Genomic DNA, 18554 nt, shown 5'->3' with positions numbered 1-18554 from the left:
GTCTGCCCGGCTTTGTCCTTATATTCCAACTACTGGAGTTGCCGTCAAAGCCCACTCCAGCCTATCCAAATCTATCTTGTTGTTTGCGGGACAAAGTCTGTAAAAGTCTGTCTGGTGCTGTCCTCGCGTTTCAACCCACTGGAATTTCTTTCGAAGCTCTCTCCAGCTCATCCTAAACCGGATTGCTATATGCAAGATTCAGACCGTATAAGGCAGCCCTTCACTGGCCGTAGTTGATGCAGCCAGAGTCGTCATCTAAGCACCACTTGACATGCAAACACATATGCAACCCTCTAAGTTTTGTTTTTTATATCATTCATTTTCTAGTTAGAGATCATCTGTGTTCATCCCATGTCTTTTTGAATTCTGCCACAGTTTTATTTTCTACCACCTCCCTCAAGAGGGCATTCCAGGCATCAACCACCCTCTCCGAGAAAAAGAATTTTCTGACATTACTCCAAAGTCTACCACCCTGCAACCTCAATTCGTGTCCTCTAATTTTACCACTTTCCCTTCTTTGGAAAATATTTGTTTCTATATTAATACCTTTCAAGTATTTAAACATCTGTATCATATCTTCCCTGTCCCTCCTCTAGGGTATACATATTCTGGTCTTCCAGTCTCTTCTCTTACGTCTTTTGTCTGCTCATAATGTTTTTGCCAACTTCTTATAATTGTTGACTAGAAGTTTCAGGAGTGACCTTGCTGTGCATTGGCATGCTATTAGAAGCTGAGACGTGAACTGCTGAATTATATTGCAGTAATCCTGAGGAAGAAAGGTTCATGCTTCAACTGTGTCCAGTTGTGCTTCTATGAATTGTAAAGTGTGCATTGGAGTAAAAATGGACTTTGACATATTGATAATAAACCCCAGACAGCAAATCATTTTTGTGGTGAGATGAAGAGAATCCATCAGTCCTTGCAATTGAAATTGTGGTTGACATTTATAGGGATGATATCTTCTGCAATGATAAGACTGAGGAAAGTACAGCGAATGATAGGATTTTTTTTTTTAATCGTTGGAATTAGATCTTTTGTATGACTTGAAATATCAGAAGGAAGATTTGTGAATTTCCTTAAGGTGGAACAATTTATCCTTAATGTGAGAAACCACATCCTTCACTTTGTCTCCAAAGAGATTGTCCTCATGACATGGGGTGTTAGCAAGTTGATCGCAAAGGTCTTCAGGTAAACCTGAAGTCAAGCAATTCTTCTTGCTCAGTATTTCTGCTGTCCATGAGGTGATGTTATAAATTACATACATATTAATATATAAGACGAAAGGTGAACTCTTCGATGTTATTAGGGAAATTAGAAGGGTTTTTGTTGAAGTAGCTGAGAGTGAATCCAAAACTTGATGGAGCTTGAATGTTTATAACAAAAGATTTGAAGTTGATGAGTTCCCGAGTAGATCTTTCTACCCACTGTTACTGAAGTCTTTGGATCTTTGCCTGTGGGATACTGAGCATTTGATTTGGTGGCCTTAGATCTTTTCTGTACTGCTTCCAGGACCACAGAATGGTGTGATAGCTGGAGTTGATCGTGACTTGGAGCTGTTGGAACCATGTATTTAGCATCCAGTCTCTTGGAAATAGGCGGTCCTCAGTCTTTTTTTTTTTTTTTTTTTATTCATACAGGTAACCTCAGTCTCAATGGCAAGGTCTTTCAAAATTTTCTGAATAAATTTTTGTTATAATTGATGTCCTCCAGAAGTATGTCTTGCTTTAATAAATCTGAATCTTTCTGTTGAGCATCATTTGTAGGATGAATAGAATTATGATCAGCTATGGGAGAAGGAAGGTCAGATTCTTCAACTGAGAAGAATACGTCAGAACAGTGAGGAGGTAAGATTCTGCCAGTGAGAATGCAGAGAAGGATGACTCTGGGATTAAAAAGGTGCAGGTGATGGACTGTATGCTTGAAGAAAATGTGCCACAAAGAGGTTGAGGCTGTTCCAATTGAGGACAAGCCTGGTAAGTAGGAACGTATAAGGAACATTGTTGCAGCATCTTCTGACGAGTTAAACTAAAAGTAAAGCTGCATCCCGAGTGGATTAAGGTTCAGGTAAACCTGGCTTAGTGTGCGTGGAAACTGTCAAGCCCATAATTGGAAAAGCTGGAGAAGGTACAATAACAGCAGCTTGGGTCTGGGTTGACTGGAGAGGGCTTTAGAGCTTGTTTTTGAGAGAAATGTTTGTGGTGTTAACCTTCTGAGTTGCAAGAGGTGGTGGTGTGGAGTGCTGAGAATGTTTTTGTTCCTCAACAATGTTTAGATGATGTACTTTCCTAGTTGTGCGAGTCATGTGGGGAGACCTTCATTGTGGTTGGCATAGTCAGTCCTGATGCCGGAAGCTGAGTCAGCCTCAGCAACTTAACTGTGCGGCTCTAATTTGGATGGATCTGTGGTTTGCTTTGATGGAGCACTCTGTAGTTACAGGCCTTTTCAGCAGTACTTGAGGTTTCTTATCAGTAAGGGAATCCAAAGAAGCAGCATTTTGTGCCGAGTCCCGTTTGTACTGACTGATAGTGCTCAGCATGCAACTGACCCTGTAGGCTAACTGATTTTTAGCCCACAGGTGCCTGGATTGTCACATGAATAGTCCTCCTTTGTTTGAAAGGTTGCGGCGTATCTACGCAAGCTGGGGGTGCACGTGTTCCCGTATCTCGACGATTGGCTGGTCAAGAGCACTTCAGAGGCAGGAGCTCTTCGCTCCATGCAGTGCACTATTCACCTTCTGGAGCTGCTGGGGTTTGTGATAAATTACCCGGTCCCATCTCCAGCCAGTCCAATCTCTGGAATTCATAGGAGCTCTGCTGAATTCCCAGACGGCTCAGGCCTTTCTTCCTGAAGCGAGGGTGCACAATCTCATGTCCCTCGCTTCCCAGACCAGAGCGTCTCAGCAGGTCACAGCTCGGCAGATGTTGAGACTCCTGGGCCAAATGGCCTCTACGGTTCATGTGACTCCCATGGCTCGCCTTCACATGAGATCTGCTCAATGGATCCTAGCTTCCCAGTGGTGCCAAGCCACCGGGAATCTAGAAGATGTCATCCGCCTGTCTGTCAGTTGCCGCAATTCGCTGCACTGGTGGACCATTCGGACCAATTTGACCCTGGGACGTCCATTACAAATTCCGCAGCCCACGAAGGTGCTGATGACGGATGCATCTCGCCTGGGGTGGGGAGCTCATGTCAATGGGCTCCACACCCAGGGACTGTGGTCCCTCCAGGAACAAGATCTTCAAATCAACCTCCTGGAGCTCCGAGCGGTCTGGAACGCACTGAAGGCCTTCAGAGATCGGCTGTCCTACCAAATCATCCAAATTCGGACAGACAACCAGGTTGCAATGTATTATATCAACAAGCAGGGGGGCACCAGATCTCGCCCCCTGTGTCAGGAAGCCGTCAGGATGTGGCGTTGGGCTTGCCAGTTCGGCATGCTTCTCCAAGCCACATACCTGGCAGGCGTAAACAACAGTCTGGCCGACAGGCTGAGCAGAGTCATGCAACCGCACGAGTGGTCGCTCCATTCCAGAGTGGTACGCAAGATCTTCCGAGAGTGGGGCACCCCCTCGGTGGATCTTTTCGCCTCTCAGACCAACCACAAGCTGCCTCTGTTCTGTTCCAGATTACAGGCGCACGGCAGACTGGCGTCAGATGCCTTTCTCCTCCATTGGGGAGCGGCCTCCTGTATGCTTATCCTCCCATACCTTTGGTGGGGAAGACCTTGCTGAAGCTCAAGCAAGACCACGGCACCATGATTCTGATAGCGCCCTTTTGGCCCTGTCAGATCTGGTTCCCTCTACTTCTGGAGTTGTCCTCCGAAGAACCGTGGAGATTGGAGTGTTTTCTGACTCTCATTTCGCAGAACGACGGAGCGCTTCTGCACCCCAACCTTCAGTCTCTGGCTCTCACGGCCTGGATGTTGAGGGCGTAGATTTTGCCTCGTTGGGTCTGTCTGAGGGTGTCTCCCGTGTCTTCCTTGCCTCTAGAAAGGATTCCACTAAAGAGAGTTACTTTTTCAAGTGGAGGAGGTTTGTCGCTTGGTGTGAGAGCAAGGCCCTAGAACCTCGTTCTTGTCCTGCACAGAACCTGCTTGAATACCTTCTGCACTTATCGGAGTCTGGTCTAAAGACCAACTCAGTAAGGAATCACCTTAGTGCGATTAGTGCTTACCATTACCGTGTAGAAGGTAAAGCCGTCTCTGGAGAGCCTTTAGTCGTTCGATTCATGAGAGGCTTGCTTTTGTCAAAGCCCCCTGTCAAGCCTCCTGCAGTGTCATGGGATCTCAACGTTGTCCTCACCCAGCTGATGAAGCCTCCTTTTGAGCCACTGAATTCTTGCCATCTGAAGTACCTGACCTGGAAGGTCATTTTCTTGGTGGCAGTTACTTCAGCTTGTAGAGTCAGTGAGCTTCAAGCCCTGGTAGCTCATGCTCCTTATACCAAATTTCATCATAACAGAGTAGTACTCCGCACTCACCCTAAGTTCCTGCCAAAGGTGGTGTCGGAGTTCCATCTTAACCAGTCAATTGTTCTGCCAACATTCTTTCCCAAACCGCATACCCGCCCTGCTGAGCGTCAGTTGCACACATTGGACTGCAAGCGAGCGTTGGCCTTCTATCTGGAGCGGAGACAGCCCCACAGACAGTCTGCCCAATTGTTTATTTCTTTCGACCCCAATAGGAAGGGGGTCGCTGTCGGGAAACGCACCATCTCCAATTGGCTAGCAGATTGCATTTCCTTCACTTACGCCCAGGCTGGGCTGACTCTTGAGGGTCATGTCACGGCTCATAGTGTTAGAGCCATGGCAGCGTCAGTGGCCCACTTGAAGTCAGCCACTATTGAAGAGATCTGCAAGGCTGCGACGTGGTCATCTGTCCACACATTCACATCTCATTACTGCCTTCAGCAGGATACCCTACGCGACAGTCGGTTCGGGCAGTCGGTGCTGCAGAATCTGTTTGGGGTTTTAATCCAACTCCACCCTCCAGGACCCGATTTTATTCTGTTCAGGCTGCACTCTCAGTTAGTTGTTCTTCGTAGGTCAATTTCTGTTATGCCCTTGCCGTTGCGAGGTTCAATTGACCTGGGTTCTTGTTTTGAGTGAGCCTGAGAGCTAGGGATACCCCAATCGTGAGAACAAGCAGCCTGCTTGTCCTCGGAGAAAGCGAATGATACATACCTGTAGCAGGTGTTCTCCGAGGACAGCAGGCTGATTGTTCTCACCTACCCTCTCTCCTCCCCTTTGGAGTTGCGTTTTACTCTTTCCTTTGCTTGTCATTCAACTGAGCGGGAACGGTTGCGCACGGGCGGGAAGGCGGCCGCGCATGCGCGGTGGGCGTGCCCTGCGTGCAGGACCGCCCGCAAAGTTTTCTTCCGGTTGGTGGAGGCTGCCGTGGACGTCAGCCCAGTCGTGAGAACAATCAGCCTGCTGTCCTCAGAGAACACCTGCTACAGGTATGTAACATTCGCTATGTTTGTGTATATGTAATGTGCTTTTAGTACTCATGCTCTAGTCTTAATTAATTACATTTTGAGATTAGTACAACAGCTTGGTTTTGTCCACCTACATTTTGTAGTACTGTTTGTCTTAGATAGTGGATTTATAATTGGCACAGATTCATTAAAACAAAACACCAGTGGTTTAAAACAAAACTCAAAGAAACCTATTTTTAGGATTGTAATCATAACCCTTTGCTGGTTCCAGGCTCCCCAACGATTTTTTTTTACCTTTTTAAAGACAAGGATGAAGAAAAGGGCTACTTAGCACGGATGGGATCTGTATGGTGTTCAGAAGCAGGTGTTCTTTTTGTTTCATGTTTCGGTAGAATGGCCAGCTTTCAAATGCTATATTGAAGACCATTTTGAGATGTGCTAGAAGGATATTTCTGAAAGCTCTACTATATGTATTGAATTGACCACCTTTTTTTCCCCTCTTAGGATAGGACAGGGATGGGGGAAATGTTAATTTTAAAACCAAAATGTGAAATTCTCTTCAAGGTATCTACCATATTCACTGGATCCATCTTATGCTAAATAAGTGTTCATGTGGAGATTTGAAGGGGGAGGGCAAGATTGGGATAGGAGTTCATAAAAACTTAAGTTAAAAAAATATTTTATATTTTCCTTCAAGCCTGTTACTGTGGTGGCAGCTCTCGAGATGTACTGTGTGGAACGGACAAAGATAACTATGATGGATTTGGAAACTTCTCCTGTCAGAAGCAGTGTGGCAAGTATGTTGAACTTCTTGTAAAATGAAAAGAGTAGCTTAATTATGCTCATAGAGGGGTAGAGTCAAGAAAGCGCACCAAAATTTAGGCACCAGGATGATGCATACTAAGTACAAATTCTATAATAGCAGTTCCATGCAGAGTTGCCTTTATAGAATAATAGCCTAAGTTCACAGTTTTGCGACTAACTTGAAGCATGAGCATTTACTCCATGTCAAAGCCTGGTGTTAGTGCTTGCACCTAACTGTAGGTAGTTAGATGCATAACTCCTAGTATTCTAAAATGTGCACTCCCAACTCCTAGGCACACCCTTGACCTGTCGATTCTTCTCCCATGTCTATGCACCCCCTAGAAATTGTGCCCCATGGAATTTGCATGCACAGGCTTGTAAGGACAGTTTCACATACAAATGCTAATGGGTGCCGATTAAAGCCAGTATTTGGCTGTTAACTCCAGTTAACAGCCAATTATTAAATTAAGTTGTGCATTCAACTGACCTTATCCTATAAATTGCACATGCAAATTTGTGTGCTAAGCCTAAATTATGATGTGCAAGTTTATAGAATTAGGGGGATAATGTTTTTGTGCAGGAAATGTAGAGCATTTATTTATACTGCTTATTTTGTTATAAGAATTTGAAATGGAATATCATACCATGTCATCCTAGGCAGTTGTCTGAAATAATCAAATTAACTTTTAAATACTTGAAGTAATTTCTTTTTTAAGTGTCCCTTAGAAGAAATTATATTGAAAACTTGTTTGTATATGGTAGTTCTGTCTCTTCAAAGTTGAAGTAATTCATTATCTAATTGAAATAATTATTGTACAATCCTCTCAAAGAAGGTTGAATACAGATTGGGCCGGATGGGATACATCTGAGGGTACTGAAGAAACTTAGGGAAGTTCTGCTATCTGACCTTTTCAATACTTCTCTAGAGTTGGGAGTGGTTCCTGAGGAGTGGAGAATGGCGGATGCAGTCCCTCTCCACAAAAGCAAATGTAAGGAAGAGGTTGGGAACTACAGGCCGGTTAACCTGACTTCTGTGGTGAGTAAATTAATGGAAACTATTCTAAAACAGGATAGTTCAGTTTTTGGAATCCAGTGGAATGCAGGACCCAAGGCAGCATGGTTTTACTAGAGGTAGATCTTCTCAGATGAAATTGATTAATTTCTTTGACTTGGTGACTAGAGAATTTAATTGAGAGAGTGTGCTAGATGTGGTATATTTAGATTTCAGCTAAGCCTTTGGCATGTCTCTGCATTGACAACTTATAAATAAACTGAATGCCCTTGATAAGAGCCCTAAAATAACTGGGTTGGAAACTGGTTTAGTGGAAGATGACAAAAGGGTAGCGGTAGTTACACTCTGAGGAAAAAGGTGTCCTCAGTGGTGTGTTGTAGGGGATCGGTTCTAGGTCTGGTTCTTTTTAATGTTTTTGTAAGTGATATTGCTGAAGGGCTGTTTGATAAGGTTTGCCTCTTTGCAGATGATATCAACATCTGCAGTAGGATTGATACCCTGGATGGTGTGGATAATGTGAGGAGAGATTTAGCAAATCTTAAAGAATGGTCTAGAATTTGGAAGCTAAGTTTTAATGCTAAAAAACACACACACACAAAAGCCAGAATGATGCTTGGGTGAATAGGGAGAGGAATGGCCAGCAGGAAAAAGGAGGTAATAGTTCCTCTGTATCAGTCTCTGGTAAGACCTCCTTTAGATGTGTCCTCAGTGTTCAGTTCTGGAGACTTCACCTTTAAAAACATATAAACAGGATGAAGATGATCAACAGGGTGGCTACTAAAATGGTCAGTGGTTTTCAGCATGAAGCATATGGGTGCAGACTTAAATATCTCAATATGTGTAGTAGGGAAGAAAAATAGGAGATGGGAGATATGATAGTCATTTAAATATCTATGGAACATAAACACTGGAAATTAAGCTCTTTAAAATAAAAGGAAGCTTTGGAATGAGGAGGCATAGGATGAAGGTGAAAGAGGGTAGACTCAGGAGTTACCAAAGAAACAAATGTAAGCAGAGAAAGACCAAACAGCCTATCCAGTCTGCCCATCTATGCCATCTACTCTCCCTATCACTCCCTTAGAGATCCTATATATTTGTCCCAAACTCTCTTGAATTCTTCTGTACCACTTCCACCGGGTGGCTGTTCCACAAATTCACCACCCTTTCCATGAAGAAGTATTTCCTGAGGTTACTTCTGAGTCTATCCCCTTTCACCTTTTTGAAGGTGCGGTCTCCAGAATCGTATACAATATTCTAAATGTGGTCTCACCAGAGTCCTTATACAGGGGCATCATCACCTCCTTTTTCCTACTGGCCATTCCTCTCCCTTTGCACCCAAACATCCATCTAGCTTTGCCAACGCCTTTTCTACTTGTTTGGCCACTTTAAGATTATCACATACGGTCACACCCAAGTCCTGCTCTTCATTCATGGACAAAAGTTCTTCACCCCCTAAGTTCTATACCGCTCACTCAGGTTTTTGAAGCCTAAATGCATGACCCTGCATTTTTTTTAGCATTAAATCTAAGCTGCCAAATTCCAGACCATTTCTCTAGCTTTGCTAAATCCTTCCTTGTATTATCCACACCATCGGGGGTGTCTATACCCTATTGCAGATTTTGGTATAATCCACAAAGAGGCAAACCTTACCAGACAACCCTTCAGCAATATTGCTTACAAAAATGTTAAAAAGAACGGAACCTTGTGGCATACCACTTGTAGCATCTTTTTCCTCAGAATGAGCTCCATGTATTTCTACCTTTGTGTTGCCTTCCACCTAACCAGTTCCTATCCCAGTCAGTCACTTTAGGGCCCATTCTGTGGGCACTCAGTTTTATTAGTCATCTATGCGGAACCATATCAAAGGCTTTGCTAAAATCTAAATACATCACTCCAGCGCTCTCCCTTGATCCAACTCTTTGGTTACCCAGTCAAAGAAATTAATCGGATTTATCTTACAAGGGCTTTCTCTAGTGAAACCATGTTGCCCAGGATCCTGCAATCCATTGGATTCCAAAAACTTTACTATTATCTGTTTTAAAAGCATTTGCATTAATTTACTTACCACAGAAGTCAGACTTACTGGCCTGTAGTTCCCAATCTCTTCCTTTCCCTTTTGTGGAGGGACCACATCTGCTGTTCTCCAGTCCTCCAAGACCACTCCTGACTCTAGTGAAGCATTGAAAAGGTCATAGCGGAGCCGCTAGAACTTCCCTAAGTTCCTTTAGTACCCTTGGATGTATGCCATTCGGCCCCATCGCATTGCCCACCTTTAGTTTAGCCAGCTCCTCACGAACACAGTTCTCTGAAAATCATTCAGGGACTACCACCCCTCTATTCCTATTTGTGTTTGTCTTCTTTGGTCCTGCTCCCGACCCTTCAGCTGTGAATACAGAACAAAAATATGTGTTAAGCAGTTCTGCCTTTATCAGCTTCTATATATTCCTCCCCTTCACCTTTGAGTCTCACAATGCCATGTTTGCACTTCCTCCTATCACTAGCTTGTCCAAAAAATGTCTTGTCCCTACCCCCCCCCCCCCCCCCCCCATTTTACTGTATTGGCCATTTTTTTCTTCCATTTGCTTTCCTGACTACTGTACCAGCTTCTCTTAGCTTTTCCAGATATTGTCACTTATGTTCCTCTTTCCGTGATCTCTTGTACTTTATAAAGGCTGTAACCTCTTTTTCCTTACCTTTTCAACTACTACTTTTGAGAACCAAGGCAGCCTACATTTCCTCTTAGTTTTATTTATTTTCCTTACGAAAAGGTGTGTTGCTCTTACAATAGCCCCTTTCAGTTTTGCCCACTGCTTTCCAACTTCTTCCAGATGTTCCTGTCTAGACAGCAGTTCCTTGAGGTAATCTTCCATTTGAATAAAGATAGTTTGGGGGCTTTTTTTGAAGTCTAAAACATTCACTTTTGAATGAACCCTCTCCACACCTTATCTTAATATTAAACCCATACCATCAGATGATCACCTACTATAACATCAGAAACACTCTCCCATTAACCACTAAGTCCAGTATGACCCCATCCCGCGTGGGTTCCATTACTAACCATTGGAACAGTTCCACCTGTAGAGAATCCAGGATCTCCCTATTTCTAAAAGACCCCTCAATACGGATACCCCAATCAACATCTGGCACATTAAAATCACCTATTAGTAGTACTTCTCCTTTCACAGCTACATTTTGAATGTGTTCAATTAAATCACCACTTCTGTCTGTGAAGGAGGCCTGTATATCACATCAGTGTAAATACATTTTCCATTCCCTCTTTCCAGATTGATCCATAGTGCTCTTCCTTACCATATAGGTTCTGCAGTTGTGGAGCTTTAATATTATCTTTAACATGTAATGCAACTCCCCCTCCCCTGTCTTTTCCTGAACAGATTTTTAGCCCAGTATAATTATATCCCAGGTGTGGTTCTTTGTGAACCATGTCTCTTCGATCACCACTAAATCAGCCTTTTCCATTACAGCCTCAAGATCTAAAACCTTATTTCTCATACTTCAGGCTTTAGTATATACTGCTTTCCAGATGTTGCCCCTTTCTTCCATTTTTGTAGAAGTATTTAATGCTTCACATACCTTAGGGCTTGCACTTACCTACTACTACTACTACTATAAATCATTTCTATAGCGCTGTGGGCTTTGATCATCCTGCCCCAACAATTCTAGTTTAAAGCACTCTTCAGTAGATTAGCCAGTCTGCTACTGAAAATACTTCTTCCCTTCTTTGATAGATAGACACCATCTCTACTTGTCAACCCTTGGAAAAGCATTCCATGGTCCAGGAAGCCAAAATGCCCTGGACAACACCATCTGCGCAGCCACATATTCATCTCTAGGATGCGAGCTTCTCTGCCTTAGCCTTTACCCTCAACAGGGAGGATCGATGAGAGCACCACCTGTGCACCTGTCTGATTCACCCTCTCTCCCAGAGCAATGAAATCACTGTAGATATGTATGGAGGAGTACCTAGCAGTATCATTTGTGCCAACGTGGATGAGCAGCATTGGATAATACTCATTAGGCATGATGAGTCTCCGTAATCTCTCTGTAACATCTTGAATTTTGGCACCTTTCAGACAGCACACCTTGTCTTATCTGCAGATGGATGTCTCTTACCTCTCAGAAGAGAATCACCAACCACCACTACCTTTCGCCTCTTAGTGATCACTCATGGATTTTGAGCGCTTATTCCTCCTCTCTCTGGGATGCTTTCACCTCCTCCACTTCCTGCTGGAAATCTGTGATGCTTCATGAAGCATTTCATTTTATTTATTTATTGCATTTGTATCCCACATTATCCCACTTCTTTGCAGGCTCAATGTGGCTTACAATTCATTATGGATACTGGAAATAGATTGATGTATTTCTCATTTTCGCAGATGCTTCTCAACCTTGCCACCTCCTCTCTGTTCTTTCATTTCTTTCATGAGATATTCAAGCTGAGGAACCACCCCTCTGCTAGGATCATATTTTCTGTCTGTACACAGGCAGAATCTATAACTTGGGCACAGCTTTGGTTAAACAATATTACAGCTTCTGCAGTTGAAGTATTTGCACATATTGAAAGAAAATAGAAAACGGAAAAAGCCCTACCAAAGTCCTTAAGTTTTCCTCATCTGTCCTGAAGGCTAAAAGTAGCAGCTGTTTTCTTTTGTCTAAGGTCTAATCCTCAGAAATGTGGGGCCTTCAAAAGAGATTATTTAGGTCACCCCATCTTTTGAGATGGAGGTAAAAAAGAAACCTTGAGCAAGCAACAGTTTTCCCAGCAATATAAAATTAGAGTTTAAATAAACCTGTTCCTAAACCAAATCAGGCATAGCACTTTTTGCAAAAAAAAAAAAAAAAGTCCAAAAAAGAAATCTACTTCACTCTAGAATGTCTGCCTCCTAATTGGCTGGAGAGCCTCTAAATCAGCTTTTGGGTGGGTGGGAGAGAGAATTAAACAGTTGAGGGGCTTCCCTCAACTGGTTCCTCTGTTATAAACTGATGTTATGCCAAGCTCTAAAAATGTAACCTAAAATACTAAACTAGACTCGAAAACTAAGTAGAGTAATTTAACAAAAGATAATAAAATTATCTATTCAGCCCCAAGTTTACCTTTTTTCCCAAGTTTGAATGTAATTTCCAGCAGGTAAGATATACCAGTGAAGTTTTCTTCTCCTCAGCAGGTCCTCTACATAAGAACATAAGTGTTGCCATACTGGGTCAGACCGAAGGTCCATCAAGCCCAGCATCCTGTTTCCAACAGTGGCCAATCCAGGTTACAAGTACCTGGCAAGATCTCAAAATGGTATAATACATTTTATGCTGCTTCTCCTAGAAATAAGCAGTGGATTTTCCCCAAGTCCATCTTAATGGCTTATGGACTTTTCTTTTAGGAAGCTATCCAAACCTTTTATAAACCCTGCTTAAGCGAACTGCTTTTACCACATTCTCTGGCAACGAATTCCAGAGTTTAATTACATGTTGAGTGAAGAAATATTTTATCCAATTTGTTTTAAATGTACTACTTTGTAGCTTCATTACGTTCCCCCTAGTTCTAGTATATTTGGAAAGAGTAAAAAAGCGTTTCACATCTACCCGTGCCACTCCACTCATCAGTTTATAGACCTCTTATATTTTCCCTCATCCGTCTTTTCTCCAATCTGAAGAGCCCTAGCCGCTTTAGCCTTTCTTCATAGGGAAGTCGTCCCATCCCCTTTATCATTTTCATCGCTCTTCGCTGTACTTTTTTTCCCAATTCTACTATATCTTTTTTCAGATGCGTTGATCAGAATTGCACACAGTTTTCAAGGCGCGGTCGCACCATGGAGCGATGGCATAACGTCCTCATTTTTGTTTTCCATTCCTTTCCTAATACTTAATATTCTATTTGCTCTCTCAGCGCCTCTCAGGAAATACTTCTTTATAGAAAGGGTGGTGGATGCATGCATGGAACGGCCTTCTGGTGCAGGCGGTGGAGACAAAGACTCAACTGAATTTCAATAAAGCATGGGGACAAGCACAGGGGATCTCTAAAAGAGAGGAAGAGATAGTTGAGATTAGTAGATGGCATGGTTGGGCAATTGGATAGGTCTTTCTCTGCCATCGTTTTTTCTGTGAAATGGTGGTTCTTATGTTTTTTGGAAGGAGAAGATTACCTTGGGGGAATTTTGTGCCACTGCACATTGCAGAATTTGTGCAGAATGGTGCAGAGACCAGGAGGCAGTGGTTTTGCATGGTTCCCTCCTTCCCCCATCTGGTACAGACACCTGAGCTTAGCCCCTTTTCCCTCCCCCCCCCCCCCCCCCAAGACACCAACTTTTCAAAATGATTGGGGTTCCCATCATGATTCAGATTGCCCCTGGACACAGTGAAAAAGCTTACTTGATTTAAGGGGTGCTTAGCACCAGCTGGCTGGCTGGCTGCGGGACAAACTGTTTCTAATATTTGCCTTACCCCCCAGTGCCTATCCTATAAAAGCCAGTGAAGAGGAAAGAGGGACTACATGTCAGGTCATGTTGTTGTCCTCTGCCACTTGGGCCAGCTGTGGTGTTTGAACTGGGGGCTTCTACAGTGTCCTGTATGGTTAAAATACAGTCAGCCTTAAGTAATGGAAGAGGAAGATGCAGCCACTTTCCACCTCACCAGATCTGGTACAGATAGGCAATTATTAGGAACAGTTTGTTCTGCTGAGGGGTGGGGGTAGGGAAAGAAGGTGTAAGCTTGAGGGATGTAGCTGGGGGATGGAGAAAGAGCTACAAGAGCAAGCGCCTTGAGAGATTGAGGAGGGGTGTGTGTGTCATGGAGGGTGGCAAAGCCAAGCTTGGAATATGTATTTTTTTTTTTTGTAGGGGGGGTGTTTAAGAGATGTCATAGTAGAATTGAGGAGGAAAAGCTGTGTGGGGAGGGTGGAATATAGAGATGGAGTGAGTGCATGAAGCTTTGAGAGACAGCTATGAGGGTGATTGTGTTTGGGGGGGGGGGCGGTTGGGTGTAAAACAAAAATAAAGATGAGGTGTCTGAGAGAGAGCTATGCTGGGGTGAGTGCCTTAGAGGTTGTGAGAAAGCTATGGGAGTGTGTTTGCCAAGCTGGTTTTGAGAGTGTTATGGGTGTGTGATGATAAGGGTGGGGGACTTGAGTGTGAGATGGGGGAAGGGTGCCCAGTGGCAAGAGATTTTACAGAGCTGTGGGAATGTGTGTGGTGAAGTGAGAGATATTTGAGAAAGCGGGATGGAGAAAAAGTCTGTTGGGGGGGGGGGGGGGGGGGGGGAGGGGTCTTGCTTGGGGAATGGGTAGAGAGAGAAAAAAAGCTGGGAGGTTTCTACCCTGAAAAGAGGGCAAAGAAAACTGGAGGTCGAACCTGCATGGATAGAGAGGTCAAGCCTAAGGTGTCTTTCAAGCTGAGTTGGGTGTAGTGAGACTCATCCTGAGGAGGAAGAAAGGGTTTTTTGTTTTGTTTTTTGTGAAAGGGGTGTTTGTCTGACCTGTCACATAGAGGATCAGGCCTTTGATGAGGGAATTGCACACAAAAATTATAGCAAGTGCAGAATTTTGCAGAATTCTAAGGAGGCCAATAGTCAGCATGGTTTTGTCTGCTGCCAATATTCAGCAGGACTGAACTGGGCAGTGCTGCTGATTTACAGCTCTGTCTGCTGCAGCACTGCCTGGATAATGCCTGGGCAGTCCAGAGGATAAGCCAGCAATTATTTGGGCACCATCCATATTCAGTGCCGGTGTCCACATAGCTAAGCAGGCAGACAGAAACGCATAGAAGACAGTCCTGTCTATGCCCACCGTGTGGGCGTGGGCACTGAATATTGCCTGGCAACCACATAATTACTGGGTTACTGCCTGACCCCTGGATATTCAGTGTTGGTACTCAAACATAGCCCGGCACTGAATTTCCAGGCTTAATTATGTCCATGGCTGTCAGCGGCATCTTAAAAACTGTTGATCACTGAGGGACTAAATATCGACCAATACATTTTATTTTGCACAGAAGTCCCCCAGGAGCAGCTACTTTTTGTTATTGCTTAGTAATATTTAGATTGAACTGTTACACTAGGTTTTGGAATATCATTGGAATTCTCCAGTTTTTTTTAAACCTGCTAGAAACCCAGTACGATTTTGTACCAGTGCTACCTCATGTTTGCAAAGTTGCATAAAACATACTAAAACCTGATGGTTGCTGGAGGAGCTTCTTGAATAAGGTGGGACATTGTAGCATATGTGGTAGAATTTCTGAAGATTTAGCCTTTATGAAGATTCTCTCTTATTGGAAAACCATATTCTGAGACCTTAGCATTTGTGCTGGTGGATTTTGATTATACATCAGGTCCTTACATTACATTTGTCTTTAAACCAGTTATCTGTGCCTTCTAGGTTACTGGTGACAACATGAGAAAACTCTACTTATTTGCCAAAATTTCACTGAGCAGTTTGGATCATTATCCTAATGAAACAGTAGTTAGCAACCAAGAAGGACTCTTACCACAAATGCTGCTTAAGTTGATGCACCATTATTAAATATGATAAGTGTAACATCAGTCTGCTTTTGCTCTTCTGCTTTTTCTTGCTTTCTAGCTCGCAAAACAGAAACATGCTAAATTGTTAGTGTGTTTTAAGAGGTCAGTTTTCAAAAAGTTTTACTAACTTTGGGAGTTGGCCAGACAGACGTTGAATTTCCTCCCTCCTGGTTGCTTGCACAAAATTTTTGGGGGGCCAAAAAAAGAAAAAAAGGGCAGAGGTGGGAACATTACAGAGTTACTTTTAGCCAGTTAGCATCAGCTGACCAAAGTTACCCAGATAACTGTAGCCAGTAAGGAAGCATAAGATTGTCATGCTTCAGTATGCTCTCCATTATAATAGCCCAAGTCTCTTTATGGCGTTGTAAGCAGTTTTCACAATGTGCTGTGCCATAACCATGTCCATCCGATAACTGCCTTTTTTCCACAGTATAGTGACCCAGTTTTTTTGTTTCTCTAAAATGTTGATCTCCTCTATACATAATCTTTAACATTGTTTTGTAATGCACACCTGTTCTTTTTTTATTTTTCTTGTATTGCCAGAAAATTGAACTGTGGGAGGCATGGTTGTACTGAAGTGTGCCATCCACAGCCCTGCCAGCCTTGTCCAAGACTTCCACAGGTAGTACGCTTCTGTCCCTGTCTACAGACTCCTCTTAGCAAACTTCTTGAGCTAGGCTGCGTAGACCGTAAAACCTGCATGGACCCCATACCATCGTGTGGCAAGACTTGTGGCAAACCTCTACCCTGTGGTTCCCATGGTAACTAAAATCTTGAGTATTTCAAATTTGATATTCAGTACTTAACACCCACTAATTTCATTTTATAAACATTTTGAACTTAAATATCAAACATGTAGCTTCCAGAAGAGTTTAGAGTTTGTAATCCTAAAATTGTATTGGTCCACAACATAACACTTAACAGCATGTTCAAGTGCCAGGCACTGAGATTTGGTTTCCATTAACATTCTGAGGTTTCTTTTTAATGTACACTTTTTGTTCTGACTCTCCAGTAACATGGGGATAATTGTCATTGCTAAGGAGTTAATAGGTTTGGATGGATTCTTGTAGCCTGCAGATGAATATGGAAATTGGAGGTTGTCGGTCTGACAGAAATATTTCCTTAAACTGAAAAGAAAAGTAGAAGCTGTGGGTACTTTGTGCATCAGCAGTTATCTTTTGTACCAGGATTAAAATCTCAAGAAAATGTCTTCTATGTTTTCTAAAAAATTTAGGAAAAGCCTAAATTTCTTATTGTCTTCCAGACCAGTCTAGACACTTGGGTATGTGCTCTTCTGCCAGTAGGTGGAGACTGAGAGCTAATGGATTATGATATCACTGTATATAGTATTCTGTCTTGCCTAGAAACAGCCAGTATGTTCTCAGTCTCTAGCAGGTGGTGGGTGACACATTCTGTGCTGTCTGGTCAGTCAGGTAGGCAGAGGTTAAATTTTATTTATTTAAAAAGAAAAGAAAATGAAACAATGAGAGAGTGAAAATATAAGGCATATTTTTGGGTGTTTTCAGTGATTTTTCTTGGGTGCTTTGGGGTATTACACCAGTGGGTTCCTAGGTCCCTCCTATCCTCTCTCCCCATACCTGCTCTTTGAGAGGGGTATTCTGTTGTGCCTTAGTCTTTTGCCTGTTTGGTAAGGGAGCCTCTGAGTGTCCTTGTTGAGAATCCCTTTGCCAGACATCGACAAAAAAAAAAAAAAAGAGTATCATTTATTTCTGTGTGAGTCTGGTTAGACTGTCTTCCCTCTGCTACCCTATTTAGGTTTCCTTGAAATTCCAGAGGCGAGAAAGTTAGCAGGAAAGAAGTTTGCTTCATTCAATATGAGCAGTGGCTTCAGCATTTGAGTTGGCTTTCTGGGCCTATGTCAGAGTGCAGGCAGCATTGTGTAACTGTGGCTCTCAGGATGCCAGATCACCTAATGCTTTGTGCTTCATGTGTGCCAGGGGGTCATCCTCTGCAGTTTTTCCCCTATGGTTGAATATGTGGCATGTCAGAGGCTCTGACCATTCTTGGGGCAGGAGATCTGATTTTTGCCTCCTTTTGTTTTGGAGCAGGCTGGTGGGCCTTCTGAAAGTCTATTGGTTCTCCCGCCGATGAGTTTGGGGGGGTGGGGGTTCAAATGTTATTGAAGGTGAGGTCCCTCTGAGGTTTTTCCCCCAAAATTTGTATTGCCTTCCACTGCACATTTTGTTTCAAGAGGGGAGCAGTGCAGTCAGTTGGATGTTGCCAGGAAACAGTAGGCAAGCAATCTGGTAGTCCCAAAAGGATAGTAGTCATAGAATTGGACACGGTTAATGGAGGTTAAGTTATTTTATTGGAGAATCAAACATAAAATCAAGCCCAACACAGCCATGTTTCGCCCAACAAGGGCTATTTCAAGGACAAAACATCATGTCGGTAGTAGGAAAAATAATGGAGTCGCTGCTGAAAGAAAGGATAGTTAACTTTCTAGAAGCCAATGGGTTACAAGATCCGAGGCAACATGGCTATACCAAAGGGAAATCCTGCCAAACTCTTATCGACTTCTTTGACCGGGTGACCAAAGAACTGGATGAAGGACGTGCGCTAGATGCAATCTACTTGGATTTCAGCAAAGCCTTTCATACGATCCCTCACAGAAGACTCATGAATTAGCTGAGAGGGAGTGAACATAGGACCAAAAGTGGTGAACTGGATAGGAAATTGGTTGATCGACAGGTGGCAGAAGGTGGTGGTAAATGGAATCTGCTCGGAGAAAAGGAAGGTGAGCAGTAGAGTTCTTCAGG

At 43.3% G+C, this 18554-nt stretch overlaps 1 protein-coding gene across 3 annotated transcripts in view; it reads left to right on the top strand.

Moving 5' to 3' along the window:
- NFX1 (nuclear transcription factor, X-box binding 1) overlaps positions 1-18554 on the top strand; it is a 258504-nt gene that overhangs the window by 97068 nt on the left and 142882 nt on the right. For all 3 annotated transcript variants that reach the window (XM_030204815.1, XM_030204808.1, XM_030204823.1), the window contains exons 8-9: positions 6133-6232; positions 16318-16535. In XM_030204815.1, the coding sequence (XP_030060675.1) occupies positions 6133-6232; positions 16318-16535 (318 nt within the window). The remainder of the gene's footprint in view (positions 1-6132; positions 6233-16317; positions 16536-18554) is intronic.

The sequence above is a fragment of the Microcaecilia unicolor genome, chromosome 1 (genome assembly GCF_901765095.1).
Source record: "Microcaecilia unicolor chromosome 1, aMicUni1.1, whole genome shotgun sequence".
Taxonomy (NCBI): domain Eukaryota; kingdom Metazoa; phylum Chordata; class Amphibia; order Gymnophiona; family Siphonopidae; genus Microcaecilia; species Microcaecilia unicolor.
The sequence above is the reverse complement of the archived record's forward strand: the minus strand, read 5'-3'. Positions and strand labels throughout refer to the sequence as shown.